This window comes from Vanrija albida, assembly GCF_041260175.1.
Source record: "Vanrija albida strain AlHP1 chromosome Unknown contig_3, whole genome shotgun sequence".
Taxonomy (NCBI): Eukaryota; Fungi; Basidiomycota; class Tremellomycetes; order Trichosporonales; family Trichosporonaceae; genus Vanrija; species Vanrija albida.
The window spans coordinates 816,139-838,057 of record NW_027191422.1 but is presented as its reverse complement, the minus strand read 5'-3'; the positions used below and the strand labels follow the sequence as shown (position 1 = coordinate 838,057).

General features: G+C 64.1%; 10 protein-coding genes across 10 annotated transcripts; 5 read left to right on the top strand and 5 right to left on the bottom strand.

The window, feature by feature from the left end:
- Positions 1–971: 971 nt before the first annotated feature.
- Positions 972–2,377, top strand: POT1_1 (3-ketoacyl-CoA thiolase with broad chain length specificity; the record flags this gene model as incomplete). The annotated part of the gene is made up of 4 exons (XM_069352168.1): positions 972–1,091; positions 1,147–1,247; positions 1,299–1,385; positions 1,438–2,377. 4 exons carry the CDS (start codon positions 972–974, stop codon positions 2,375–2,377), a joined length of 1,248 nt encoding a protein of 415 aa, XP_069209586.1.
- A 376-nt stretch (positions 2,378–2,753) lies between these two features.
- On the bottom strand, positions 2,754–4,893 carry Q8F55_003637 (uncharacterized protein; the record flags this gene model as incomplete). The annotated part of the gene is made up of 4 exons (XM_069352167.1): positions 2,754–3,554; positions 3,589–4,447; positions 4,481–4,717; positions 4,754–4,893. The coding sequence occupies 4 exons, from the start codon at positions 4,891–4,893 to the stop codon at positions 2,754–2,756; spliced, it is 2,037 nt and encodes a 678-aa protein (XP_069209585.1).
- Positions 4,894–5,072: 179 nt separating this feature from the next.
- On the top strand, positions 5,073–6,091 carry naa30 (N-alpha-acetyltransferase 30; the record flags this gene model as incomplete). The annotated part of the gene is made up of 7 exons (XM_069352166.1): positions 5,073–5,275; positions 5,310–5,317; positions 5,355–5,385; positions 5,423–5,441; positions 5,499–5,687; positions 5,721–5,830; positions 5,863–6,091. 7 exons carry the CDS (start codon positions 5,073–5,075, stop codon positions 6,089–6,091), a joined length of 789 nt encoding a protein of 262 aa, XP_069209584.1.
- Positions 6,092–6,155: 64 nt separating this feature from the next.
- Positions 6,156–7,828, bottom strand: Q8F55_003635 (uncharacterized protein; the record flags this gene model as incomplete). The annotated part of the gene is made up of 3 exons (XM_069352165.1): positions 6,156–6,845; positions 6,885–7,644; positions 7,695–7,828. The coding sequence occupies 3 exons, from the start codon at positions 7,826–7,828 to the stop codon at positions 6,156–6,158; spliced, it is 1,584 nt and encodes a 527-aa protein (XP_069209583.1).
- Positions 7,829–8,331: 503 nt separating this feature from the next.
- On the top strand, positions 8,332–9,261 carry RPS22 (40S ribosomal protein uS8; the record flags this gene model as incomplete). The annotated part of the gene is made up of 2 exons (XM_069352164.1): positions 8,332–8,464; positions 9,002–9,261. 2 exons carry the CDS (start codon positions 8,332–8,334, stop codon positions 9,259–9,261), a joined length of 393 nt encoding a protein of 130 aa, XP_069209582.1.
- Positions 9,262–9,696: 435 nt separating this feature from the next.
- PRE4 (Proteasome subunit beta type-7) lies at positions 9,697–10,882 on the bottom strand (the record flags this gene model as incomplete). The annotated part of the gene is made up of 7 exons (XM_069352163.1): positions 9,697–9,810; positions 9,859–10,078; positions 10,124–10,285; positions 10,332–10,461; positions 10,507–10,583; positions 10,634–10,752; positions 10,874–10,882. The coding sequence occupies 7 exons, from the start codon at positions 10,880–10,882 to the stop codon at positions 9,697–9,699; spliced, it is 831 nt and encodes a 276-aa protein (XP_069209581.1).
- Positions 10,883–11,328: 446 nt separating this feature from the next.
- Positions 11,329–15,767, top strand: cnd1 (condensin complex non-SMC subunit Cnd1; the record flags this gene model as incomplete). The annotated part of the gene is made up of 11 exons (XM_069352162.1): positions 11,329–12,333; positions 12,372–12,565; positions 12,608–13,471; positions 13,511–13,763; positions 13,807–14,362; positions 14,409–14,602; positions 14,640–14,828; positions 14,871–15,334; positions 15,373–15,442; positions 15,480–15,675; positions 15,727–15,767. 11 exons carry the CDS (start codon positions 11,329–11,331, stop codon positions 15,765–15,767), a joined length of 4,026 nt encoding a protein of 1,341 aa, XP_069209580.1.
- A 130-nt stretch (positions 15,768–15,897) lies between these two features.
- Positions 15,898–17,517, bottom strand: Q8F55_003631 (uncharacterized protein; the record flags this gene model as incomplete). The annotated part of the gene is made up of 2 exons (XM_069352161.1): positions 15,898–16,942; positions 16,985–17,517. 2 exons carry the CDS (start codon positions 17,515–17,517, stop codon positions 15,898–15,900), a joined length of 1,578 nt encoding a protein of 525 aa, XP_069209579.1.
- Positions 17,518–18,048: 531 nt separating this feature from the next.
- COQ4 (Ubiquinone biosynthesis protein) lies at positions 18,049–18,996 on the top strand (the record flags this gene model as incomplete). Its single annotated transcript, XM_069352160.1, has 2 exons — positions 18,049–18,501; positions 18,547–18,996. 2 exons carry the CDS (start codon positions 18,049–18,051, stop codon positions 18,994–18,996), a joined length of 903 nt encoding a protein of 300 aa, XP_069209578.1.
- A 1,391-nt stretch (positions 18,997–20,387) lies between these two features.
- Positions 20,388–21,722, bottom strand: Q8F55_003629 (uncharacterized protein; the record flags this gene model as incomplete). Its single annotated transcript, XM_069352159.1, has 1 exon — positions 20,388–21,722. One exon carries the CDS (start codon positions 21,720–21,722, stop codon positions 20,388–20,390), a length of 1,335 nt encoding a protein of 444 aa, XP_069209577.1.
- Between the last annotated feature and the right edge of the window lie 197 nt (positions 21,723–21,919).

The following is a 21,919-nucleotide window of genomic DNA, read 5'->3' as shown; positions in this document are numbered from 1 at the left end:
ATGTACAAGATGAGACGGCGGGGATGGGTTGAGCGGGGGCGTCGTGGGAGTGCGGTGCGTCCATGGGCGCCGCAAGGACACTTGGCAGCGAGGAAGCCATGCCGAGGCCATGCCCAGGAAGGTGGGGTCGAGATTCGTGGCTGCCTTGCTCGAGCTGCGTCTTCCTCTTCTATTATCTATCATCCCCACCCACCCACCCGCCTGTGTGTGCGTGCGAGGTTCCGCCCGCCCATCTGCGGCCCCGCGGGACCGCGGATGACGGGCCGAGCATGTGGTGGAGGGACCACACGGGGCGGTTGCGCGGTTGCCCCGGCGGTCGGGCCTACGCGTCAGTCAGCACCGATCTGATCAGAGCCGTCGACGGCGATCAGCGATGACAGGCTACAGGCTACAGGCTACGCCTGCCGAGCTCGGTTGACACGAGGTGGTGAGTGGGCGGGCGGCGCGCAGAGGCCTCGGTTACTATGGTTTGTCACTGTGGTGTCGCGCGGCGCGGCGGCACGGCGCGCCGAGGCCGAGTGGGCGTGCGTGCACTGTACGGTTGTACGGTGTGGACCACTGCTTACGTGCGGCACCATGACTCATTGGCAAGACCGAGCGCCGAGATGGAAATGCCAGAGGGGTGCTAGAAGGCGGGAGCAAATACCCCCCTGGCTAGGGTGGCGGTTGGTGGCGGCCGTGTTTACCGGGGGGCAAGGACGTCACAGGCTGCTTGACCGGGCATGTGTCTGTCAGTTGTAGGCCGTCACCCACCTGCTGCAAACGCCACTGACCACCCACGGCCCACGACCCACGACCGACACGTCTGCCTGCCCGGTTCCACGCTGATAGATAGCCGGCCATCACACCCACCACCACACTACCCACACCACCCACAAGCCTTTTTTAACCCATCGACGACATCTTGTCAACTCTCTCTTCTCCATCAATCACTCCAACTCCCCCTTCTTGTGACCACACACTCCATCACAATGTCCGGCGCCATCTCCTCCATCACCTCGGCCCTCCCCAGCCTCGGCAAGGCCCGTCTCCTCATCAACTCTGCCGACGACGTTGTCATCGTCTCGGCCGTCCGTACCCCCATCGCCAAGGTGAGTAAAAAAAGTCGAATAGACATGCACAAGAGACATCGCTGACAGCGCCCAGTCGCGCAAGGGTGGCTTCAAGGACGCCCAGACTGAGGACCTCCTCAAGGCCGTCCTCGCCGAGTCGGTCAAGCGCGCTGGTGTCGACCCCGCTCTCATTGGGTGAGTCAGCAGAACTGCATCGATAGGCTTCGTACTAACCGCCGATCTCAGTGACATTGCTGTCGGCAACGTCCTTCCCCCCGGCGGTGGCGCCACCACGGCCCGCATGGCCCAGCTTGCCGCTGGCATCCCCTACACGTGAGTACCCGTCGTGGGAGTTTTTCTGGGGCCACCGGCTAACCCGCCTCAGCGTCCCCATCAACACTGTCAACCGCCAGTGCTCGTCGGGTCTCGTTGCCGTCATTGACATTGCCAACGCCATCAAGGCCGGCACCATTGACATTGGTATCGGTGCCGGTGTCGAGTCGATGACTGCCCACTACGGTGCTGGCACCCTCCCCTCCAAGATCTCGGACGACGTCCTCGCCGTTCCCGGGGCCGCCGACTGCCTGATCCCCATGGGCATCACTTCGGAGAACGTTGCCGAGCAGTACAAGATCAGCCGCAAGATCCAGGACGAGTTCGCCGCCAAGTCGTTCCAGAAGGCCGAGGCCGCCCAGAAGGCCGGCAAGTTCAAGTCTGAGATTGTCCCCGTCAAGGTCAAGTGGACCGACCCCAAGACCGACGAGGACAAGGAGATCATTGTCGACGCCGACGAGGGTATCCGTGCCGGTGTCACTGCCGAGTCGCTCGGCAAGATCAAGCCCGCCTTCAAGAAGGACGGTGTGACCCACGCCGGTAACGCCTCGCAGGTCTCTGACGGTGCCGCCGCCGTCGTCCTCGCCCGCCGCTCGGTCGCCCAGAAGCTCGGCCTCCCCATCCTCGGCAAGTACGTCACGTCGGCTGTTGTCGGTGTTCCCCCCAACATCATGGGTGTCGGACCCGCCTTTGCCATCCCCGCCGCGCTCAAGAACGCCGGCATCACCAAGGACGACGTCGACTTCTACGAGATCAACGAGGCCTTTGCCTCGCAGGCCATCATGTCGATTGACACTGTCGGCATCCCCTACGAGAAGGTCAACCCCAACGGTGGTGCCATTGCCCTCGGCCACCCCCTCGGTGCCACTGGCGCCCGCCAGCTTGCCACTGCCTTTGCCGAGGCCAAGCGCTCCAAGGCCAAGGTCTTTGTCACGTCCATGTGCATTGGTACCGGCATGGGCGCCGCCGCCGTCTTTGTTGCCGAGCAGTAAGCGGGCGGTCGTGTAGTGTTGTCAGAGCGAGCGAGCGAGCATGCGTCGGAAAAGCAGTAGCTTCAGTGTAGATTGTAGTCATGGATGATATCATATCAGGCCGCGGCGGGATTGCAGGGAGGGTGGCAAGACATCGGTTACCAATGCGAGCAGAGCAGGCTGTCTAACCGGCTTGACAAAACAAACCTATCCGGCGGCTTGTGCGGCGCGCGGCATCGCCGGCGACCGACAAGAGCTCGGTCGACCGAGCCGAGGTCAGGTAAGCAGGGTGCGTCGGCTACATAGTATGCATGGGTGTGTGCTCTACAGAGATGTGGCGGCGCGGCAGTAAGCGCCGGCCGGCCGTGCAGAGATCAGCGCCACACTGGCTCGTGCACTACGCCTCCGCCTCGGGCGGGATGGCGCGCGCAAGGTCGGCAAGCCACTCTGTGAACGGCTGCGCGGCCTCGCTCAAGTCGTACGGCGCGGGCGCGTCCTCGGCGTCGACCCACGCGCGGAGCGCGGCACTACTGAACGCAATGTTGAGGGGGCCGAGCGCGCCGGCGACGACGCTGCCGTCGAGCTCGTCGTACCACGCGCCCGCTGTGTCCTCGTCCGCCGCGTCGCGCATGGCCGCAAACGCGAGGGCCTGCAGCTGCGAGACCATGGTATCGCCTACGATGCGGTCGAGGTGCTCGACGTCGCGCAGCGCAAACGTCGCGCCGGGCGTCGCGAGGTGGATCTGCGCGGGCGCAGTCACGTTGACCGTCACGCCTTGGCATCCCACCACCTCGAGCGTGAAGACCGTGCCGAGCACGTCGACCTTGGCCTTTGCGCTCAGCAGGCCGAGCACGCCGTCTGCGCTGTCGGTAGACGAGCTGCGCTCGACCAGCGCGCTCGTCAGCCCGGCGGCAGAGAGCGTGTGGTGGAACGCGTCGAGCGCGGGCCGAATCGCGCGGCACACGGCGTTGTACTGCAGCACGTGGACGATGGGCAGGAGGATGCTGCTCGGCGGCGAGTTGCTCGACGAGCCGCTCGTCGAAGACGACGACGACGCCGGCGCAGTCACCGGCAGCGGGTCGATCAGGCGCTGCTTGCGCCGCCGGTACGTGTGCATCAGGCCCATGCGCGCGGCCCCGAGCAGAATGTCGCACATGGGCGACTCGGGCAGCGGCGCCAGCGTCTCGCGCGTGTCGTACTGCCGTCAGCGGGTCCTTTGCCCAACTACTCACCAGTTGGAACGTCAGCTCCTCCTTGCCGACGCGCAGCGAGATGTTCTGCGGCTCGATCGTCGCCCCGTCGAGGCGCGACACCTCGTTCCGGATCTCGTTGAACAGGTCCTCGTCCACCGTCTCGGTCTGCGCCGCCTGGATCGCAGCGCACACATCCGTCGTGTCCTCCGCGCTCGCCACGTACGGGCGCGACGTCGTCTGCGGCCCGGCCGCGGGGCTGCGCACCAGCACCCGGAGGCGGAGGTACGACCTGGCCCCGAAGCTCAGCCCGTCGACCTTGCGCGGGTCGAGGTCGAAGGCTGCGAGCGAGCGGGCGCGGAGCGCCGGCGGCGCCTCGTCCAAAGCGTACGGGACCACCACGTCCTTTGCCATCTCGGCGTCCGCGCCGCTGCTGCGCCCAAAGTTCGGGCGCGGCACCACAGCCCACTGCGACTGGCCTGGGCCGCCCTGCAGCCTGCGTACGTCGGCGGTGAAGCGGGCGCTCGCATCCGCCATGACGCGCAGCTCGTCGACGGCCGCGTCGATCAGCGCGCCGCAGTCGTCCAGCGCGCGCTGTTTGGCGGCTAGGGCGAGCTCGAGCGCGTGCGCGCGCGCCGCGGCGCCGCGGACCGGCGCAGCGCTCGGCGTCGCAGTGTAGGTCCCGCCCGGGAGCACGGGCGGCTCGCCCTCCATGCTCGTGGCTGGCGGCGGCACGGAGGACGCGACCGACGGCACCTGCGGCAGCCCCTTGCCCTTTCCCTTCTGCTTGGGGGGCGGGGCGGAGGGGAAGGGCTCCGGCGGCGGGTTGGACTCGATGTCGGCCGAGGCCGCGAGCGTCTTTGCCAGCTCGAGGATGAACCACAGCTCGTTGCGTGCGTCGCTGGCGTCAGTTACGTCCGCGGGAACGGCTCACTTGAGGCTAGTGTACACGTCGGACCGCAGCGCCTCCATGTCCTCGACGCTCATGAGCTTGCCGCTCTCGCGCGTGCCCGTATCGGCCTCCTTCTCGTCGCCGGCATCCGCCTCGGCGCCGTACGTCGTCGTCGGGTCGGCGGCGCGCAGCGAGTCGACCGACAGGTCGAGCAGGCCCGCGGGGTACTCGTTCCATATCCTCTCGAGGTGCTCTGTGCGCTTTGTGCGCGGCGGTTTGCTGCGCGTGAGCTGGAGCCGGGCGAGACGCACTTACACCTCGTCATACGTCAACGTCCCGTCGTGCTCGATCTGCTTGAGCCGCCGCTTGCCGGCCGCCGGGTCGAGCGTGTACGCGTCGACAGCGAGGTGGACGTCGGCGAATGGCGAGGGGGTCGTGTCGCCGTTTGGCTCCATTGTGTGATGGGAGGAGAGGAGAGAGGCAATGTTGACGACGGAACTCGTGTGGCTTTGTGCGAGCGAGCAGCCATGTTGTGCCTGAAACTCAACGGCGTCAGTGGAGGTCGGTCCACCGACCAGACAATTCAAAGTCGGCGGTCCACAACGCTGACGACACAACAATCCACAACAGCACAATGGCAGCAGCAGTGGTCGCCGTCCCCGACGACCTCGCCGACGTGCCCCGCGCCGGGCCGTCCACGCCGCCAGCGCCAGCGCCCGCACCGACCGCGCCGTTCGCCGACGGCCGGGGCGACACGCTCGCGGTGCGCACCTTTGTCGACGAGGACACCGACCTGGCGCACATCACGCGCCTGTGCGAGGAGGAGCTGAGCGAGCCGTGGGTCGTGTGTGCTGGTGCCCGCTGACTTTAGATACAATGGTGCGAGCGGGCCGCGGGGCAGCAAAGCTGACGGCAGTGTATACCTTCCGGTACTTCCTCTCCGAGTGGTGCGTCGAGCGAGGGGGCAGCGCTGACTGACCCTAGGCCGCACCTCACCTTCTTTGTGTGTTGCAGCTCATTAACTGAGACCCGGCAGCTGACGCGGCCTCGCGGCGTCTAGGTCTACCCCACGCCCGCGGACGCCACGCCCATCGCCACCATCATCTGCAAGCAGGACACGCACCGCGAGCGCACGAACCGCGGCTACATCGGCATGCTGAGCGTGCAGCGCGGGTGGCGGCGGCGGGGGATCGCGCGGCGGCTCGTCGAGCTCGCGATCGCCGAGATGGAGGCGCGCGGCGCGCACGAGGTGCGTGCGCCTCGCTGGCGGTGCTGATGCCAGATCGTCCTCGAGACAGAGTACGACAACGAGCCGTCGCTCGCGCTGTATGAGCGCCTCGGGTTCATGCGCGAGAAGCGGCTGCACCGGTTCTACTCGAACGGCAAGGACGCGTGAGTGGGCGCAAGGGCCGGGCTGATGGTAGATTCCGGCTGATACTCCCCCTCGCGAGCTACCCCGGGACCGAGAGCGAAGAGGAGGCAGACCGCGGCCGCTGGCTCGTGGCGCAGGGGCCCGACGCCGTCTCCGAGCTCGACTACATCCTCGCCGGGCCACAGGACGACGCTGTGCCAGATATGACGCAGGGCTGGCCAGACGTCTCGCGCTTAACGCTCGTCCCGCCCCGGCCAACACGCCCAGACTACATCATGTAGGATGGTAGAATACATACAGGGCACGGGTGATGCTGTCCTTGCCGTTATCAATGCACATGGGTTTCTACTGGGCCGACGTGGACGCTGCCGCGCGCGCCTTGTCGACGGCCTTGGCTTTGGCCTCGGCCTTGGCCCGCTTCGCCTTGGACTGAACGAGGGGCTCGCCGGCTCGCTTCGCCTTGGACTGAACGAGGGGCTCGCCGGCTCGCTTCGCCTTGGGGTTGGTTGAGTTCGCCTTGTCCGCAGCCGCCGTCACGCCAGCCGCGGCCCCTCCCGCCGCCTTCTCTGCTGCCTCCTTCTTCGCAGCAAACTTGGCGGCCCTCTCGCCCGCCTTGATTGCGATGCGCTCCTTGCGTCCCATCTTGGGCTGGGTCCGCCCCTCGGCCTTGAACTCGGCCCGCAGCTTCTGCTCAAACTTCGCTGCCTCCTCGCGGCGCTTCACCTTGCTTTCTACGCGCTTTTGGCGGACCTCAGCGAGGCGGCGCTGCTTCCGCGCGTTGGCATCCAGTGGGGCCTCAGTGAGGACACCCTTGAGGTGGACTGGCGCGTAGTGGATAGCCGGGGTCGGGAGCTGTGAAGGTGGGGGCTTGGACTTCGCTGCTGGTGCAGCCGAGGCCGCCTCGCCGTTCTTGGGCTCGTCGCCGTAGATCTTGAGCGATGTCGTGGGGTACGGGAGCGTGACAGCGTGGCGTGGTGCCTGGAGCACCGTGTCTGGCAGCAGGCGTTCGAGAACGTTCAGCGCGGGGTGCGAAGTCTGGTGGGTTAGCTAACAGCTCATACCTGTCAAACCCACCCTAATCGCAAACACGGACACTCGCCGCAGCCCAAACAATGCTGATCCCTCCGCCTCGCGGCTGCCCAGCGGCACGATGCGGATCTCCGGGCCCTCAACACCAATGTACTTGTCGCCACCTGGGACGCGGGAGCGCACGGCCTTGGCGAGCGTCGCGTACTGGCGCAGGAGCGTGTTGTAGGTCGCGGCGTACAGCGGCAGGGGGTCGATAAGGGCCTGTGGGGACACGGAGCCGTTGAACACAAGCACCATGAACAGCGGGGCCGCTGGTGTCGACCACGGCGCTGGCTCGGCCTCCTCTCTCGCCGCGGTAGGCAGGAATCGAGGGAGGCCGTCCGCTGGTGCGTCTGCTGGTGATCTCTTGCTCGCGAGGAGATCGCTCAAGATCGCAAGACGGAAACGAAGGTCATCGATGCTGTGCTCCATTCCCTTGATCGTCTCGTTCAGGCCGATGATGAAATGGGCGAGGATGTCGGGCCAAGGCTGTCCGGCGTGGGCAGGTGCTGCGAGCTCCGGTTCGGCAGCGCTCTTCTCCACAACGGCTGCCTCCATCGCGACATCCCCCGTTACTGCGGCCTTGCTCCCAGCCTCCTTCGCGACCACCGCGTTGGCCTCCTCGGCACGCTTCTGCGTCCGCCTCGCCCGCTTGCCGGCACGCGACGCGCGGCTACGGTCCGTGTGGTAGTCGGCGACCGACGACGGGATGAGCTGCATCAGCGCGGCCATGACGCCGACCTGGACGTGGTTGGGGATGTTGGGCCTGCGGCGTCAGCTGGCCATCGCGCCGCAAGCGGACGCGTCGCGACGTACCACCCCACGGTGAGCGGGTTCATGAGCAGCGGCTTGACGACATCCTTCTTGAGGTCGGCGCGGTCCGCCCCGCTGCCCTTTGCCTTTGCCTGCTGCCGTATCGTCTTGCCTGGCAGCGTCGCGGCTGGTGGCATGGTGCGTGTGGTGGTATGGGTCAACAACTGACATGGCTGAGTGGACCACAAATACTGACATCACCAGGAGCGCGGTTTGCCATACTCAGGGTTCCGCGGTGTTTGTATATTGCCGGCGAAAATCTGAGCACGTGGATTTGGTCCCGTCGACACTCAGTGCAACTTTGGCAGTACGCAGCGGCCTGCCTGCCTGCCACTGCCTGGCTGCCCGCCTCCCGCCTGGCGCACCCACCGCCTGCTCGCTGCAACTATGGTCGTCTTCGACGTCGTAGTAAAGCTCTCCTCCATCCTCCACTAAAAGGTGCTTACTTGATTCCACTCTTTACGGCTGCTGTGAGATCAACAGCACACCCGCATCGAGTGCAAGGGCTTACCCCATCCGTCTAGTTTTCACCCCACCCGAAAACCCAACAAAACCAACTTAGCAAGGTGAGTTTTGAGCGCGTGTCGAGACTTTTGTCGAGGCGTCGATGTGGGAGAGCTCGAGGCCCTAACACACCCAGATGGTCCGCGTTTCCGTCCTCAACGATGCCCTCAACGCCATCGTCAACGCCGAGCGCCGTGGAAAGCGCCAGGTCCTCATCCGCCCTTCGTCCAAGGTCGTCGTGAAGGTCCTCGGTGTCCTCCAGAAGCACGGTAAGTCGCGCACGTCCGCCAGGCAAAGCCAAGAGCCATCAAGCCGAGCTGGAGGGAAGAGGGAGCAAGGGAGAGGAGTCTGCCGTCGCCAGCTGGCGTCCGTGACAACGGGCGAGAGCAAGTCTGGATCGACTGGATTCTCTCCTCGACATGGTCGCGTGCCGCGTCGCCCTCGACTGCTGTCCGCCGCGGCGCCGACAACCCCGCCCGCCAAGCAAGCGCATGTTCCCCCATCACCTCCCCTCCGCCATCTCCCCTCACTACCCCGGAGGTATAACTTCCCGTCTCCGTCTTGTCCACCGAGGATGGGTTTTAAGCTTCCGGGAGATTGGACAATCGTCACACTCTTCATAACAATCCCTCCCTTTGCGCTCAAGGCCGCATGGCCGGGGCCTCTAGGAGGGGGGGCTGATTGGGAGAGAACATGCGCTCGGCAAGAACGGCGTTTGGGGAAGACGGCAGCGGCTCTTGAGGCTCGACTTGTGGCTCGAAGGCTTGCCTGGCTCGTCTCGTCGCACCGTTACTGACATACCCTAGGCTACATCGGCGAGTTCGAGATCGTCGACGACCACCGTGGCGGCAAGGTCGTCATCCAGCTTAACGGCCGTCTTAACAAGACCGGCGTTATCTCGCCCCGCTTCAACATTGCCGTTGACGCCATCGAGAACTGGGTCGCCCTCCTCCTCCCCGCCCGTTCGTTCGGCAAGATCATCCTCACCACCTCGGCCGGTATCATGGACCACGAGGAGGCCCGTCGCAAGCACGTCGGTGGCAAGATCCTTGCCTACGTCTACTAAGCAAATCGCATAGATAGGGTGTAGGGAGGTGCCGTTTGGGATGCATTGTGACGATCCTCTGCTATACTATTGGGCGTGGCGTGCCCTGCTGCATTGAAGGTGTGGGAGTAGGTCGTGTCGGTATCGCGAGCTCGGTAGGAGGGAGGCTGAGGACAGGGGGCAGTGAAGGACAGGGACGTTGTGAGGTTGTCGCAGGCTGCCGATCGCGTCCTGCTGCTACTGCTCCCCCAAGCATTCATCGCGCTCTTGGTGCCGGGATGGTTGCTGTCAGTCTATCATTTCAAGTAGTAGACTACTTAAACATTCTGTAGGCACTGCTGTATCCGTCGGCTTGTGTCGAACGTCGACAAAAGGGTGGTGCAACTTCACCACGCCCTCCCCAGACTATGCCAATAACTGCATCTCTCTCATCGTATCTTACTACTACTAATGCGTCTACTGGTTCTGCGCTCCGTAGCCACGAAGGCTTTCTGCGAATCCCCACTCGGTGGGCGCGCTCTTCGAGTCAGAGACGGAGACGCCCTCCTTGGTAACGCGAGCAATTTGGTACTGGGGACGGTCAGTATGGGTGATGATGCAAGAGGCTAAGACACCCACCTTGTTGATACTCCTGGCGTCACGGTAGAAGAGCACCTTCATGCACTCGTCGAGCAGCTTCTCGGCCTCGGCGTCATCGAGGAGAGGGCCCTTGCCGTCCTTGCCAGCCTTAGCCTCGAACGCCTCGCGGAGGAGGGGCTGGGCGAGGTGGGCACCGAAGCCGGTAGCAAGCGTAGGGGCAGTGTAGGTGGTGCCGAGGAGGTCGACGTAGCCAAGGAATCTGGCAAGTCAGCTATGTAATCGGATCGTCGACAGCTAGACTCACGGCTCGCTCTTCTCAAAGTCCCAGCCGCCGACCAAGAGGGCGTTCCAGAGGGGGTTGATCTGGCTTCGTCGGCCGTAGAAGAGGTTGGCAAGGAAGGTGTACAGGTTGGACGGGGAGAGTGGTGGGTGGCCGTCAGTGAGCTTGAGGGTCGTCTCCTCGCGCCTGGTATTGTTAGCTGAGGTGCCTAACAGCTCATGAGCTAACTGACAGGATGGCGTCCAGCTCCTTCTTCAGGTACTGGTAGTCGCTCATGTCACCAGCGACACCGATGACGGTGTGGGTACCGAGGGCGTGCAAACGCTCAATGTCGCGGAAGCGGGCAAGCGATCCGTACGAACCTGCCGTTGTTAGCTACACGTTGCAAGACCAAGTAGCCAACTCACCAAGCGTGTCAGCAGCGAGCATGACGCCGTCCTTGTACTTGAGGCCGATAACCGAGGTACCGGTGACAAGGGGCTGCCTGTGTACGAGTTAGATTGCCTCAACGGATACAATAGGAGCACTACTCACTGGGTGTGGGCAACGGGGTCGGTGGTCGCGTTGTAACGGGGCGAGTTGCCGACGGGGAAGGTCGAGTACTGCTCGAACTGCTGGTGAGCAGTGAGGGGCTGGCCCCAGGCGGCAGGGTGCTGTTGGGTCGGAGAGAAGGTCATCGTAGTAGGTCACATTCGGGGCGGTCGAGAAGAAGACATGGTCAGCAGACGGTCGCACAGAAGGTCGTCGAGCAGATGGCTGTTCACGAGCACTTACGTGGTTCATGGTTGCTGGGGTTGCTGGGGTTGCTGGGGGTTGCAGTAGACGATACTCTGCCGGGTACCTTAACTGCAGCTGTTGCTCCGTCAAGAGATGGTCGAGATGGACAGAGAGAGGGGTGGTTGCTCGCTGTCGAGAGAGTGGTGGTGTGCGTCGAGGGTGGTCACTCGCAGTGACGACTGCATGACTGACGAACCGTCATCCCACCCAACCCAACGACGCGCGGCAGCCAGTGACGCATAATGCCAGGTCATTCTCGCCACGTGGCATTTTGATACCGCTCCGTACCTGGATGCGTTTGTGTAAACACGCGCCTTCTTTTGCTGTGATCGCTTTGTTTTGGCAGTCAACACCCCCCACATCTCGACATCTCGCGACACTCTCGGTGCATTCAGAGCACACCGTCGCTGGAGATAGACAGTATCTATCACATCCAAGGCGCTCCGCCCGCCATGGACAACTACAACCTCCAGGAGGAGCTCCTCTCGCTCTCTTCCGACCCCTCCATCTACCCCATCCGCAATGAGCTCGACATTCCCGACCTCTCGTCGGCCACGATCGATGAGCACCTCTCAATGGCCATCGAGGCGGTAGTCAACGACCCCGACGTCATTCTGCACTCGCCCGACCAAACCATCGACGTCTTCGCCTCGGTCCTCAAGCATGCCGACGCACCGACCGTCAACGGCGCCGTCCTCCAGAAGACGCTGGACGCCATCTGCTCGGGCATGAGCCACCATGCCACGGCTGTCATGGCCCTCGTTGCGCCGGGAAACGACGACCTCGACGCTCCCCTCCAGCACAAGACCCAGCTCGAGCTCTGGGCCTTCCTCTTGCAGTGGTTTGTCGCCGCCGCTGAGAAGGGTGCCGGCCGCCAGCCCGGTGAGGAAGCCGTGGCTACTAAGGCGCGCGGCGGCAAGGGCAAGAAGACTACCAAGGTGTCCGCCCAGCCGACGTCGTTTGTTTGGGTCGACCACCTGCCCCTTGTGCTCAACACGATGCACCGCGCACTCCGCCTGCCGACGTCGCGCATCTGGCGTACCTCGTCGGAGCGTGAGGCTTTCGTCTCGTGCTTCACCAAGCCTGCGTACCAGCTTGCCGAGGCTGAGGCTTACCTCAAGGTCAACGACATTCGCCTGGGTGTCTACAAGGTCATCTGCCTGGCTGTCAAGTTCCACGGTCATGCCTTCGGCGCCCAGACCAGCATTGTCCAGAACCTCACCTACTTCGAGCACCTGTCCGAGCCCATGGCTGAGCTCCTCGCGATCTTGGAGAAGGAGTTCGACTACCCACAGCTCGCCGAGGAGGTTCTCCGCGACGTCGCTGGCAAGACATTCTCTCACACCGACGCCAAGGGCCCTCGGTCGTTCTCGCGGTTCCTTACCCGCCTCGCCGAGTTAAGCCCCAGAGTCGTCCACAAGCAGATGCCCTTACTTCTGACCCACCTCGACAGCGACGTAAGTGCTTCTGAAGGCTACACACTGACACCCACCAGGCCCACCCCATGCGTATGGCTATTGTCGAGATTATTGGCCTTCTCATCAAGGACCTGTCCCTGGCAGAGGACGGCGATGAGGAGCAGAAGAAGAAGCAGATTAAGCGCTTCTTTGAGATTCTCCTCGAGCGTTTCCTCGATCTCAACTCTTATGTGCGCTCCAAGGTCCTCACAACTCTCATCAAGCTGTGCGAGTAAGTCGTGTCGGCTGTTGCTACCTCGCTAACAGGACTCAGCCTCCCCGTCAAGTTCCCCAAGCAGCGAGCGCAAATTGCCGAGCTTACCATCCGCACTCTCGAAGACAAGACGTCGTCTGCCCGTCGTTACGCCATCCAGCTTCTTTGCAAGCTGCTCGAGACCCACCCCTTCGGAGCCCTCCACGGCGGTACCCTCAACCTGCCCGAGTGGCAGGAGCGCTACGACAAGGTGTGCGCTGAGCTCGAGAAGGTCGACACTCAGGAGATGGAGAAGGCTCGCCGGGATGCCGGCATGGAGGACGATTCCGAGGACGACTCTGACGAGGGGGAGCAAGAGGATGCCGAGGACGACGACGACGAGGATGGCGAGGATGATGAGGAAGAGCACGAGGAGGACGGTGAGGACGCCGACTCGACGGAGGGCACGCCCAAGCCCAAGGCCAAGAAGGTCAAGAAGGAGAAGAAGGAGCGCAAGCCCCGCAAGTCTCAGATCGATATCGCCGCCGTCGAGGCCGAGCAGACGTCCCTTGACGCCGAAGCCGTCATGCGCCTCAGACTCACCAAGAGGTACTACTCGGATGCCCTGCGCTTCATCAACCAGATCGAGTCATCGATCCCGACGCTGTGCCAGCTTCTCGTCAGTACCAACAAGACCGAGGTGCTCGAGTCGATGCGCTTCTTCCGCACCGCGTACGAGTACAACATTGCGTCGTCTGAGCAAGGTATCAAGACCATGCTCCACCTCATCTGGACCAAGGACGTCAACGCCACCACCGACGAGGGTACAGAGACTCGCAGCATCCGCGGCAACCTCATCGACGTCTACCGCAGCCTGTACTTTGATGTCGTTCCGGACCTCACCCCAAAGCAACAGGTTAACCGCATCGCCAAGAACATGATTGAGTGGGTGACGTTCGTTTCACGCAATCGCTAACCCATCAGGCGCACGTACGGTGCCACACTCGCCGAGCTCACGTCTCTCGAGGAGCTCATGCGCACAATGATGCTCGACGGTGGCGTGCACCCTGATGTCATCAACAAGCTCTGGCAGGTCTACAGCACGGACCAGGAGATCCCCAAGGCCCAGCGCCAGGGTGCCATCATTATCCTCGGTATGCTCGCTGTCGCCAAGAGGGAGATTGTGGCCGATCGCGTCGAAGCACTGCTCAAGATTGGACTTGGCCCTCATGGCATGGTGAGCTGAAACTCTCCAGTAGGGCACCAGCTGACAACTTCAGAACGACCTCGTGCTCGCTCGTTACACCTGCATTGCCCTTCAGCGTCTTGGTGGTAGTGCCAAGAAGGTCAAGGGTTCCCTCGCCGACAAGACGATGCGCTTGCCCATGGACAACCCAGTGTTTGTCAAGCTCCAGAACGTCATTGAACATGCTTCTCGTTCACCTCAGTGGTTCGGAATGGCTGAGCAGGCGGTCAACACGATTTACCTCCTTGGCCAGCAGCCGGACGCTCTCTGTGGCCAGATCATCAAGGACCTCACTGCGAGGGTCTTCGCCAAGCCTGCAGCTGTGGAAGTGGCTCCCGAGCCCGAGGCAACCCAAGAGTCTGGAGAATCTCCCGCGGCCGCTTCGCCCTCTGTCGATGGAGCGGAGTCGACTGACGCGGTCATCGTTCAAGCCGAGACTCCCGCGCCAAAGGAGGTCTCCAAGGACGAGATCGGTGCCTTCAAGATGGCCCAGCTTGTGTTCGTCGTGGGCCACGTCGCTCTCAAGCACATCGTCTACCTTGAGCTCGTCGAGCGCGAGTTCAAGCGGCGCAAGGATGAGAAGGCGAAGGGTGAGCATGGCGACTGTCTTCTTCTGCGGTGCTAACGATTCCACAGAGAAGGCCGCCGAGAAGGCAAAGGAGAAGGATGGCGGCAATGACCTCGAAGCTGTGGCTGGCAATGCTGAGGACGACATTGGCGATCTCATCGCCAACATTCGCGAAAAGGAGCTGCTGTATGGCGAGAAGAGCCTGCTTGCTCTCTATGGCCCGATGATTGCTGCCATCTGCGCCAGCCCAAAGCGCTACAGGGTGAGTTTGGATGTCCCACACAAGTACTGACGGTCAGTCACCGACGCTCCGCGAAGCGGCTGTCCTTGCCCTCACCAAATTCATGTGTGTGAGCTCTGCCTTCTGCGAGGCCCATCTTCTGCTCCTCTTCAAGATTCTCGAGACAAGCCGCGACCCCATTGTCCGGAGTAACATTGTCATTGCCCTCGGCGACATCGCAGTCTGCTGGGGCAGCTTGATCGACGATGTGAGTAGTGTCAAGTGAGCAAGAACGCCACTAACGCCGCAGAACTCTGAACGCCTGTACCAGGGCTTGACCGACCCCGACCCGATTGTCAAGAAGAACACGCTCATGGTCCTGACCCATCTTATCCTCAACGGTATGATCAAGGTCAAGGGCCAGCTCGGCGAGATGGCCAAGTGCCTCGAGGACCCAGACCAGCGCATTGCCGACCTCGCCAAGCTCTTCTTCTCCGAGCTGAGCACCAAGGACAACGCGCTGTACAACAACCTGCAGGACGTCATCTCGCATCTCAGTATCGGCGCGCACGCCGTCGACGAGGAGACGTTTGAGAAGACTATGCGCTTCATCTTCAAGTTTATCGAGAAGGAGAAGCAGGCCGAGGCTATTGTGGAGAAGCTCTGCCAGCGATTCCGACTGGCGACTGAGGAGCGCCAATGGCGTGACATTGCGTTCTGCTTGTCGCTCCTGCCGTTCAAGTCTGAGCGGTCGATGAAGAAGCTTATCGAGGCGTGAGTGGTGTTCGTGGGTTACGATGCTGACAATTCAGGCTGCCGTTCTACCAGGACAAGCTGCACGAGGAGACGGTCTTCCGACGCTTCACTGAGATTCTCGCCAAGGTGGGTGAAGTCTGTGTGAGGAGGACTAACCCGCCAGGCTCGCGCGAACAAGGGTGCCGGCAAGCCCGAGACCGAGCTCAAGGAGTTCGAGGCTATTCTGACCGAGCACCAAGCCAAGGGCCTCGAGGAGCAGGCGCTTGAGGCAGATGTGGCGAAGAAGACCAAGGCGGCAAAGCGGCGTGCTGCCAAGCGGCCACAAGCTGCCGAGCCCAAGGCGCGGCCAAAACGCGGTGGTGAGTGTGGCGTGGGGGAGTGGGCGCCATTGTGCACTGCTGACTCGCCAGGCCGGCGGCAGGTTGTGGAAAGCGAGGAGGAGGACGAGTGAGCTGCCTTGGTCGATGCCAGCCTCGAGACGTGCGATTCTCCATTGTTGTACAAGATGTGCCCGATACAGCGAGCATGCAGATAGATGCTACGACCCAAGATATTACGGGGGCTATGTGCTATGGCCGTGGCTACTTTGTTGGGAAGAATGTGCCGGCGACGGCGGCTGCCATAGTACACGCCGCCGTGTAGATGAGGAGGATGCCGTAGTTTGTGTTTCCGTAGGCGCCAGCCGCGCCCTTTGCGATCGAGCCGCGGAAGTGCTCGCCCGAGTTGAGGAGGACGGACGAGAGGGGGCCGGACGTGAGGTTTCCGACGCCCTTGAGCATTGTGAAGAAGGAGAAGAGGAGGCCGGGGAGGGTGGGGTCGCCCTTGCTGATGACTGTGATCATGCGGCTCCACTGTCCTACAAAGCTGAGGGCTGTGAAGCCCCAGATGATGGAGAAGCCTACGAGCAGGCTGTCGGTGGTCCCGAGGCCCCAGAGCACGAGCGTGGCCGTCGCCGCGAGGGCGCACGAGCCGAAGATTGCGAGGCGGGGCGGGACACGGTCCGAGATGTACCCTGTGAGCGTGTTGCCCGGGACCGAGGCGGCGTTCATGATGGCGACGAGGGCCGTTCCGTTGGGCCGCGTCGCGCCGATCGCGTCCGCAAACGTCGGGATCCACAGGCTGGGGATGAAGTTGCCCATCGCCGTGAACAGGATAACCAGCGTCCCGGCCCACATGCCGCCCTTCTTGAGGAAGCTCCAGTCGATAGCGCTCATCGGGCGCACGCGGCGCGCCGAGCCGGCCCCCCTGCCGACCGGGACGCGGCGGCGCACGAACGCCAGCGCGACGGAGTTGATGAGGAGGAAGCCCAGCCCAATGGCCACCATGGTCGCCTTGTACCCGAACCGCGCGAGCAGCGCCTGCACGATGAACGGGAAGACGGTGCCGCCCGCGCCCGTGCCGGCGAACATGATGCCCGTCGCCATGCCGCGCCGCGCCTGGAACCACTCGTAGATGAGCGTCGCGCAGGGCAGGTACGTCGCCCCTGCGAAGGGGTAGAGGATGCCGAATGTGAAGACGAGGTGGGACGCCTTGGTGACGAAGGCCGAGCCGATGAGCGCCGCGCCGGCGACGAAGAGGCCGACGAACTGGAGCGTCTTCTCGTGCTGCGGGAACGCGGTGAACAGGCTGGGTTGTGAGCGGGGGAGGGAGGGGGCTGCGCCGACTCACGGTCCGAGGAACGCGGCAGACATGTACATCAGGCCGGTTTGCAGCGTCGCCGCGAGCGTGAGCGTCGCCTCGTCGTGCGGGAACATTTTCGTGCTCCAGAACGCGTGCAGCACGCCGACAGTGTACGGCAGGCCCCAGACGGTGGTCTCTACGAGCGTGGCGGACAGGAGGAAGAGCCACGCGTCGCGGCCCCCGTCGACGGGGGGGAGCGCAGCGACCTCGCGCTCGAGGTTGACCTCGTCGGTGGAGCCGCCGGGTGTCTGGCCGAGCACGGACAGCTCGAGGTCGACGTAGCTGTCGGCGCGGGACGGCGGGATCGAGGGCCCGGGCGTCTCGACGTCCTTGTCCTTGGAGGGCCGGTAGATCGCCGCTGGCGCCTTGGGGTGTGGCGGCGGCGACGGGCTCGGCGACGGCCGCAGGCTGTCGGGCTCGGGGCGGGCGCCGGTCGGGCGCGACGCGCGCCGCGCCGCCATCGACGGGTGGTAGGCTGCCTCGATTGGGTCGGTCGGGTTGGTGCTCGGTGGTGGTGGCATTCTTTGCCTTTTACTGTTTTTTTCTCTGTCCCGGGGGAAGGAAGAGGAGCGCGCGGGCTCGTTAAGTAGGCCCGGCACGACCGCAGAGTCCTCGTTCGCCAAGCACGCATCAAGACGCCGCTACCGCCGCCGTCGTCGAGCGGGCCAGTTCCATCGTGCATGGCATGGCCCGCCCGGCGCTCCACTGGTGTTGCTGTAACCGAACTTTGCCATTTCACTATCTCGGATGTATCGTGCCTGGGAGGCCGGGAGGCAGCATGCGGCACGCGGTGGGCGGGCTCCCGCGCCGCCCCCCGCCGCCGCCGCGCCCACCGCAGAGGCCCGGCGTCGCGGACATGCCCCCGCACCCTTGCACCGGCCCTTCGGGCCATGTCTCGGCGTTCCCAGCGCCTGCAGCCACCAGCAATCCACGCACGGCGGCGGGCGGAGCTTGAGCGGTGGGCGGCGACCGTGGGAGAGTCGCACCCGATCGCTCCGACAAGACACTCGTCATAGTGGAAAGTTGGTTCAAGCTCATCACGCACATCCGCAATGTCGAGGCCAACATCGCTCCTGCTCAGCACGCGCGCCGCCGCGTCCAGCTCGCGTGCAGCGGCCACCTCGGCCCGCCATCATGCCTCGGCACCAGCTGGCCCCGCCGCCCCACCCCAGCCCCGCAAAAACTACCCCGACCACGTCCCCCTCAACGCCGCCCAGAACGCCCTCCTCGCCGTCGGCTCGGGCGTCGTCGGCGTGCTAAACTACACCTCGCGCCCCGACCTCATCGCGACGCTGTCCGAGTCGACCGCGTCGACCTTCCTCCCCCGCCTGCACGAGGCCATGGCGGCCCACCCCGAGGGCCGCCAGATCCTGCGCGACCGCCCGACCCTGTCGTCGGCGACCGTCAGCCTCGACCACCTGCGCGGGCTGCGCCGCGGCACCGTCGGGCGCGAGTATGTCGAGTGGCTCGACCGCGACGGGTTCACGCCCGACGCTCGGGAGAAGGTGGGCCGCCGCAACCGACGAGAGACACGGCTGACACGGCGCCAGGTACGCTACATCGACTCACCGTCCCTGGCCTACACCATGCTGCGGTACCGCCAGACGCACGACCTGTACCACACGCTCTTCTCGCTCCCGCCGACGCTGGCGCACGAGCTGTCGCTCAAGGTGGTCGAGTACGCCAACATGGGCCTGCCTGCCGCGGCCTTGTCGTCGCTCTTCGGCCCGGCCCGCCTGAGCGGCAAGATGCGCCAGCGCTGGGTCGACGACTGGGTGCCCTGGGCGCTGCGGACCGGCGCCGGCGGGCGCACCCTCGTCGGCGTGTACTGGGAGAAGCGGTGGGAGCAGGGGATTGGCGAGCTGCGGCGCGAGCTGGGCGTGAGCAGGAACGACGCGAATGGTGTCGAGGCGCGGTGGAGGGGGTATCGCGAGCTGCGCGAGATGGAGCGCGCGCTGCGACGCACTGGCGAGTGGGTCGACGAGCCCGAGGAGTGGTAGGGGGGTGCGATGGAGTGTGTGGCGCGTGGTGATGGAAGCGACATAGTATGCTTAAGTAGCATGTGGTGTGATGTGTACGGTGATGTGTAGGGTCGAGCCGCGTCGCGTCGACGCGGTGGCGAATGGCGGTGGCGAGGCGAGTGATGGCGGCGGAAGTGGTGGCGGTGGCAGAGGTGGCCGCGGAGGCCCAGCCGGCCCAGAGCGAGCGAGCAAGCTCGACTCGTCGCGTCGCACGACCGAAGCAGCGCATCCCGTACCCAGTTTTGCCACCGACACAGATCGCCCAGCAGTGCTACGCCCACGCCGTCACAAGCGCGCACCCCCACTACCCCCAAGGCCGCGTAGCACCACTTCACAAGTTTATGGAAACCTTTCGTCGGGCACGCTGTGGGCGACTGCAGTTCTGTTCCCCGTCGCGCGGTCGTTGTTATCCTTTTGCTGTCGTGCACCACCCGGCGGGTCATAAGCGCACGGCCCAGCGCGCGCTCAAGGCCGCGTAGCATACTCGCAATCACTTAGGTTTAAAGTCAACCGACGATGGGTGGGCCGTGAGCAACGGTTCTGCTCGTCGCCGCGCGGTCGTGTATTGTTTTTGGCGGTGATTCTTCCCGCTGCGATTGGTGAGCTGGCGCGCGAGGCAGGTGGGCGGGCTCGAGTCGAGTCGAGGCTGTGGTCGGGGCCGTCTCCCGCGTGGCGTGTTTCACTTGGCCGTGCCGCGTGCCGCGTCGAGCCGCTCTGGTTCCAGTGGGACCTCGAGGGTGGCAGCGCTCGTCCTGGCCATAGTGAGCCGGACGGACGTCGGCGCCGTCTCGCTGCGGGTCGCTCGTCAGCGGGGGCGAGTCGGGCCGACACGCCGGCGGCGCCCGTCGTCTCCGAATGCGCGCGTACGACGCGGCCGGACGCGGTGCGACGTGCGACGCGACAAGGCCAGCCATTCCGATAGCTCTCGCCGCCGAGTAGCCGACGCGGCTGTCTCGGCCTCTTGGGCACTGCACTGCTGCCCTGCGCCAGTTGTGTACCCTACAGCGACGACGCGAGGCGTATTCCGAAGTAGTGCGGGCGACGCAGGCTGCGTCGGCGCGGGGGGAATTCCGAAGACGCGGGAGCGGGCGGCCGACGGCGCGCCTGCTACTGCGGGCTGCGGGCTGCGACACTCGACGCCGGTGCCCGACCGTCTGCCTGCTCGTCGAGCACTTGCGCCGCGCTGGTGGGAATACTGGGCCACGCTCACGCCGGCCGACATGTGACAACCCACGCCCGCCCCAGGAACACCGCCAAGCCTCGATAAGCTCCGAGACATGTCCATAACCCAATTTCATCTCTACAAATATCTATGTACAAGCCTAGTGGCTGTGAGGTCCTACTATGCGCCGCGCGCTACGCCGCGCCGCCTAGAGGAAGGTCGGGGGGAAGAGCGTACGCGGGCCGTACCACTCGCCCTTGACAAACTTGGCAAAGTATGCGGCGGGGAAAAAGTCCTTGGTGAGGTAGTAGGTGAACGCGTTGGGCTTGGCCTGGTTGAGGCCCCAGCGCGCAAACGTCTCCTGCAGCTCGCCGCCGTACTTGAACTCGGCGAGCAGCAGCTTGTTGTCGCCCGTGAACAGGGGGCACGACGTGTAGCCGTCGTAGCGAGCCGACCCAATCTTGCCAGTCTCGAGATGCGAGATCAGGTTGTGCGTGAGGACGGGCGCCTGGGCCGTGATGGCCGCAGCCGTCTTGGACGTGGGCAGCGACGACGCGTCGCCGAGCGAGAAGACGTTCTCGTACTTCTTGTGCTGGGTCGTAAAGTCGTCGACCTCGACAAAGCCAGCGGCGTCGGCGATCGCAGAGTTCTTGACAAAGTCGTACGCGCCCTGGGGAGGCACAACGTGCAGCAGGCCAAAGGGAATCTCGTACTTGCTGCCAACGTCGTCACCGGCAACCTTCTCAAACACGGCGACCTTGTCCTTGACCTCGACCAGGTTCGAGTTGAACTTGGCGTCAATGTTGCCCTTGGCGAGGCGGAGCTCGTTGAGCGCCTTGGCGTAGTGGGGGACACCGAACATGGCGCCAATGCCCGTCACAAACGTCGAGTGGATGTCGCTGCGGCCCTGGCCCTTCCAGTACGAGTTGGAGAGGTAGGCGACCTTCTGCGGCGCACCGGCGCACTTGACGGGGCCGAACGGCTGCGTGAAGACGGCCTCGCCGTTGCCGGGCTGGAAGTCGCGGATCAGGTCCCACGCCTTGTCGACCGTGTCGTACGAGTAGATCGAGCCGACCTTGGACTGGGCCGGGTTGGCGATAGCCTCGGGCAGGCCCTTGACCTTGGACCACTTGAGCTCGATGCCGGGCGCGACGACGAGGTACTCGTAGCCGACCTTTGATCCGTCGGCGAGCACGACCTGGTTGGTTCCGGGCTCAAACGTCTTGACGTTCTGGGGAATGTGCTCAAACTGCTTGGGGATGAGCGAGTCGAGGTCGCGGCGGAACTTTGTCTTGTCAGCGAGGCCGCCGCCGACGATGGTGAAGCCGGGCTGGTAGTCGTGCGTCTTGGCCGCGTCGATGATGGCAATGTCACCGTCGGCGAGCTGCTTGCCCTGGGCCTTGAGCGCGTTGTAGATCTGGTTGGCGGCCGTGAGACCGCCAGTACCGGCGCCGACGACGACGACCTTGTGCTTGCCGGTCGAGGCTGCCGAGGTGGACGCGGCGCGCGAGAGGATGGGGAAGGCCCGTGCGGCGAGGGACATGATAACGAGGGTGGAGGGGGGGTGGGGGTGGAGCTGGCGGCGCTGCGCTTTTGGACAGAAGAGAAGGGGGGATGAGCCTGGGTCTCAAGGTGGACGCTCTGCTTATTAGGGGTCGGTTGAGGGGTCGGTTGCCTGTCTGGCTGGCTGCGTACGTGCGTGCAGTGGGTGCGCGTGTGGAGGTGTCTGACCCACCCACC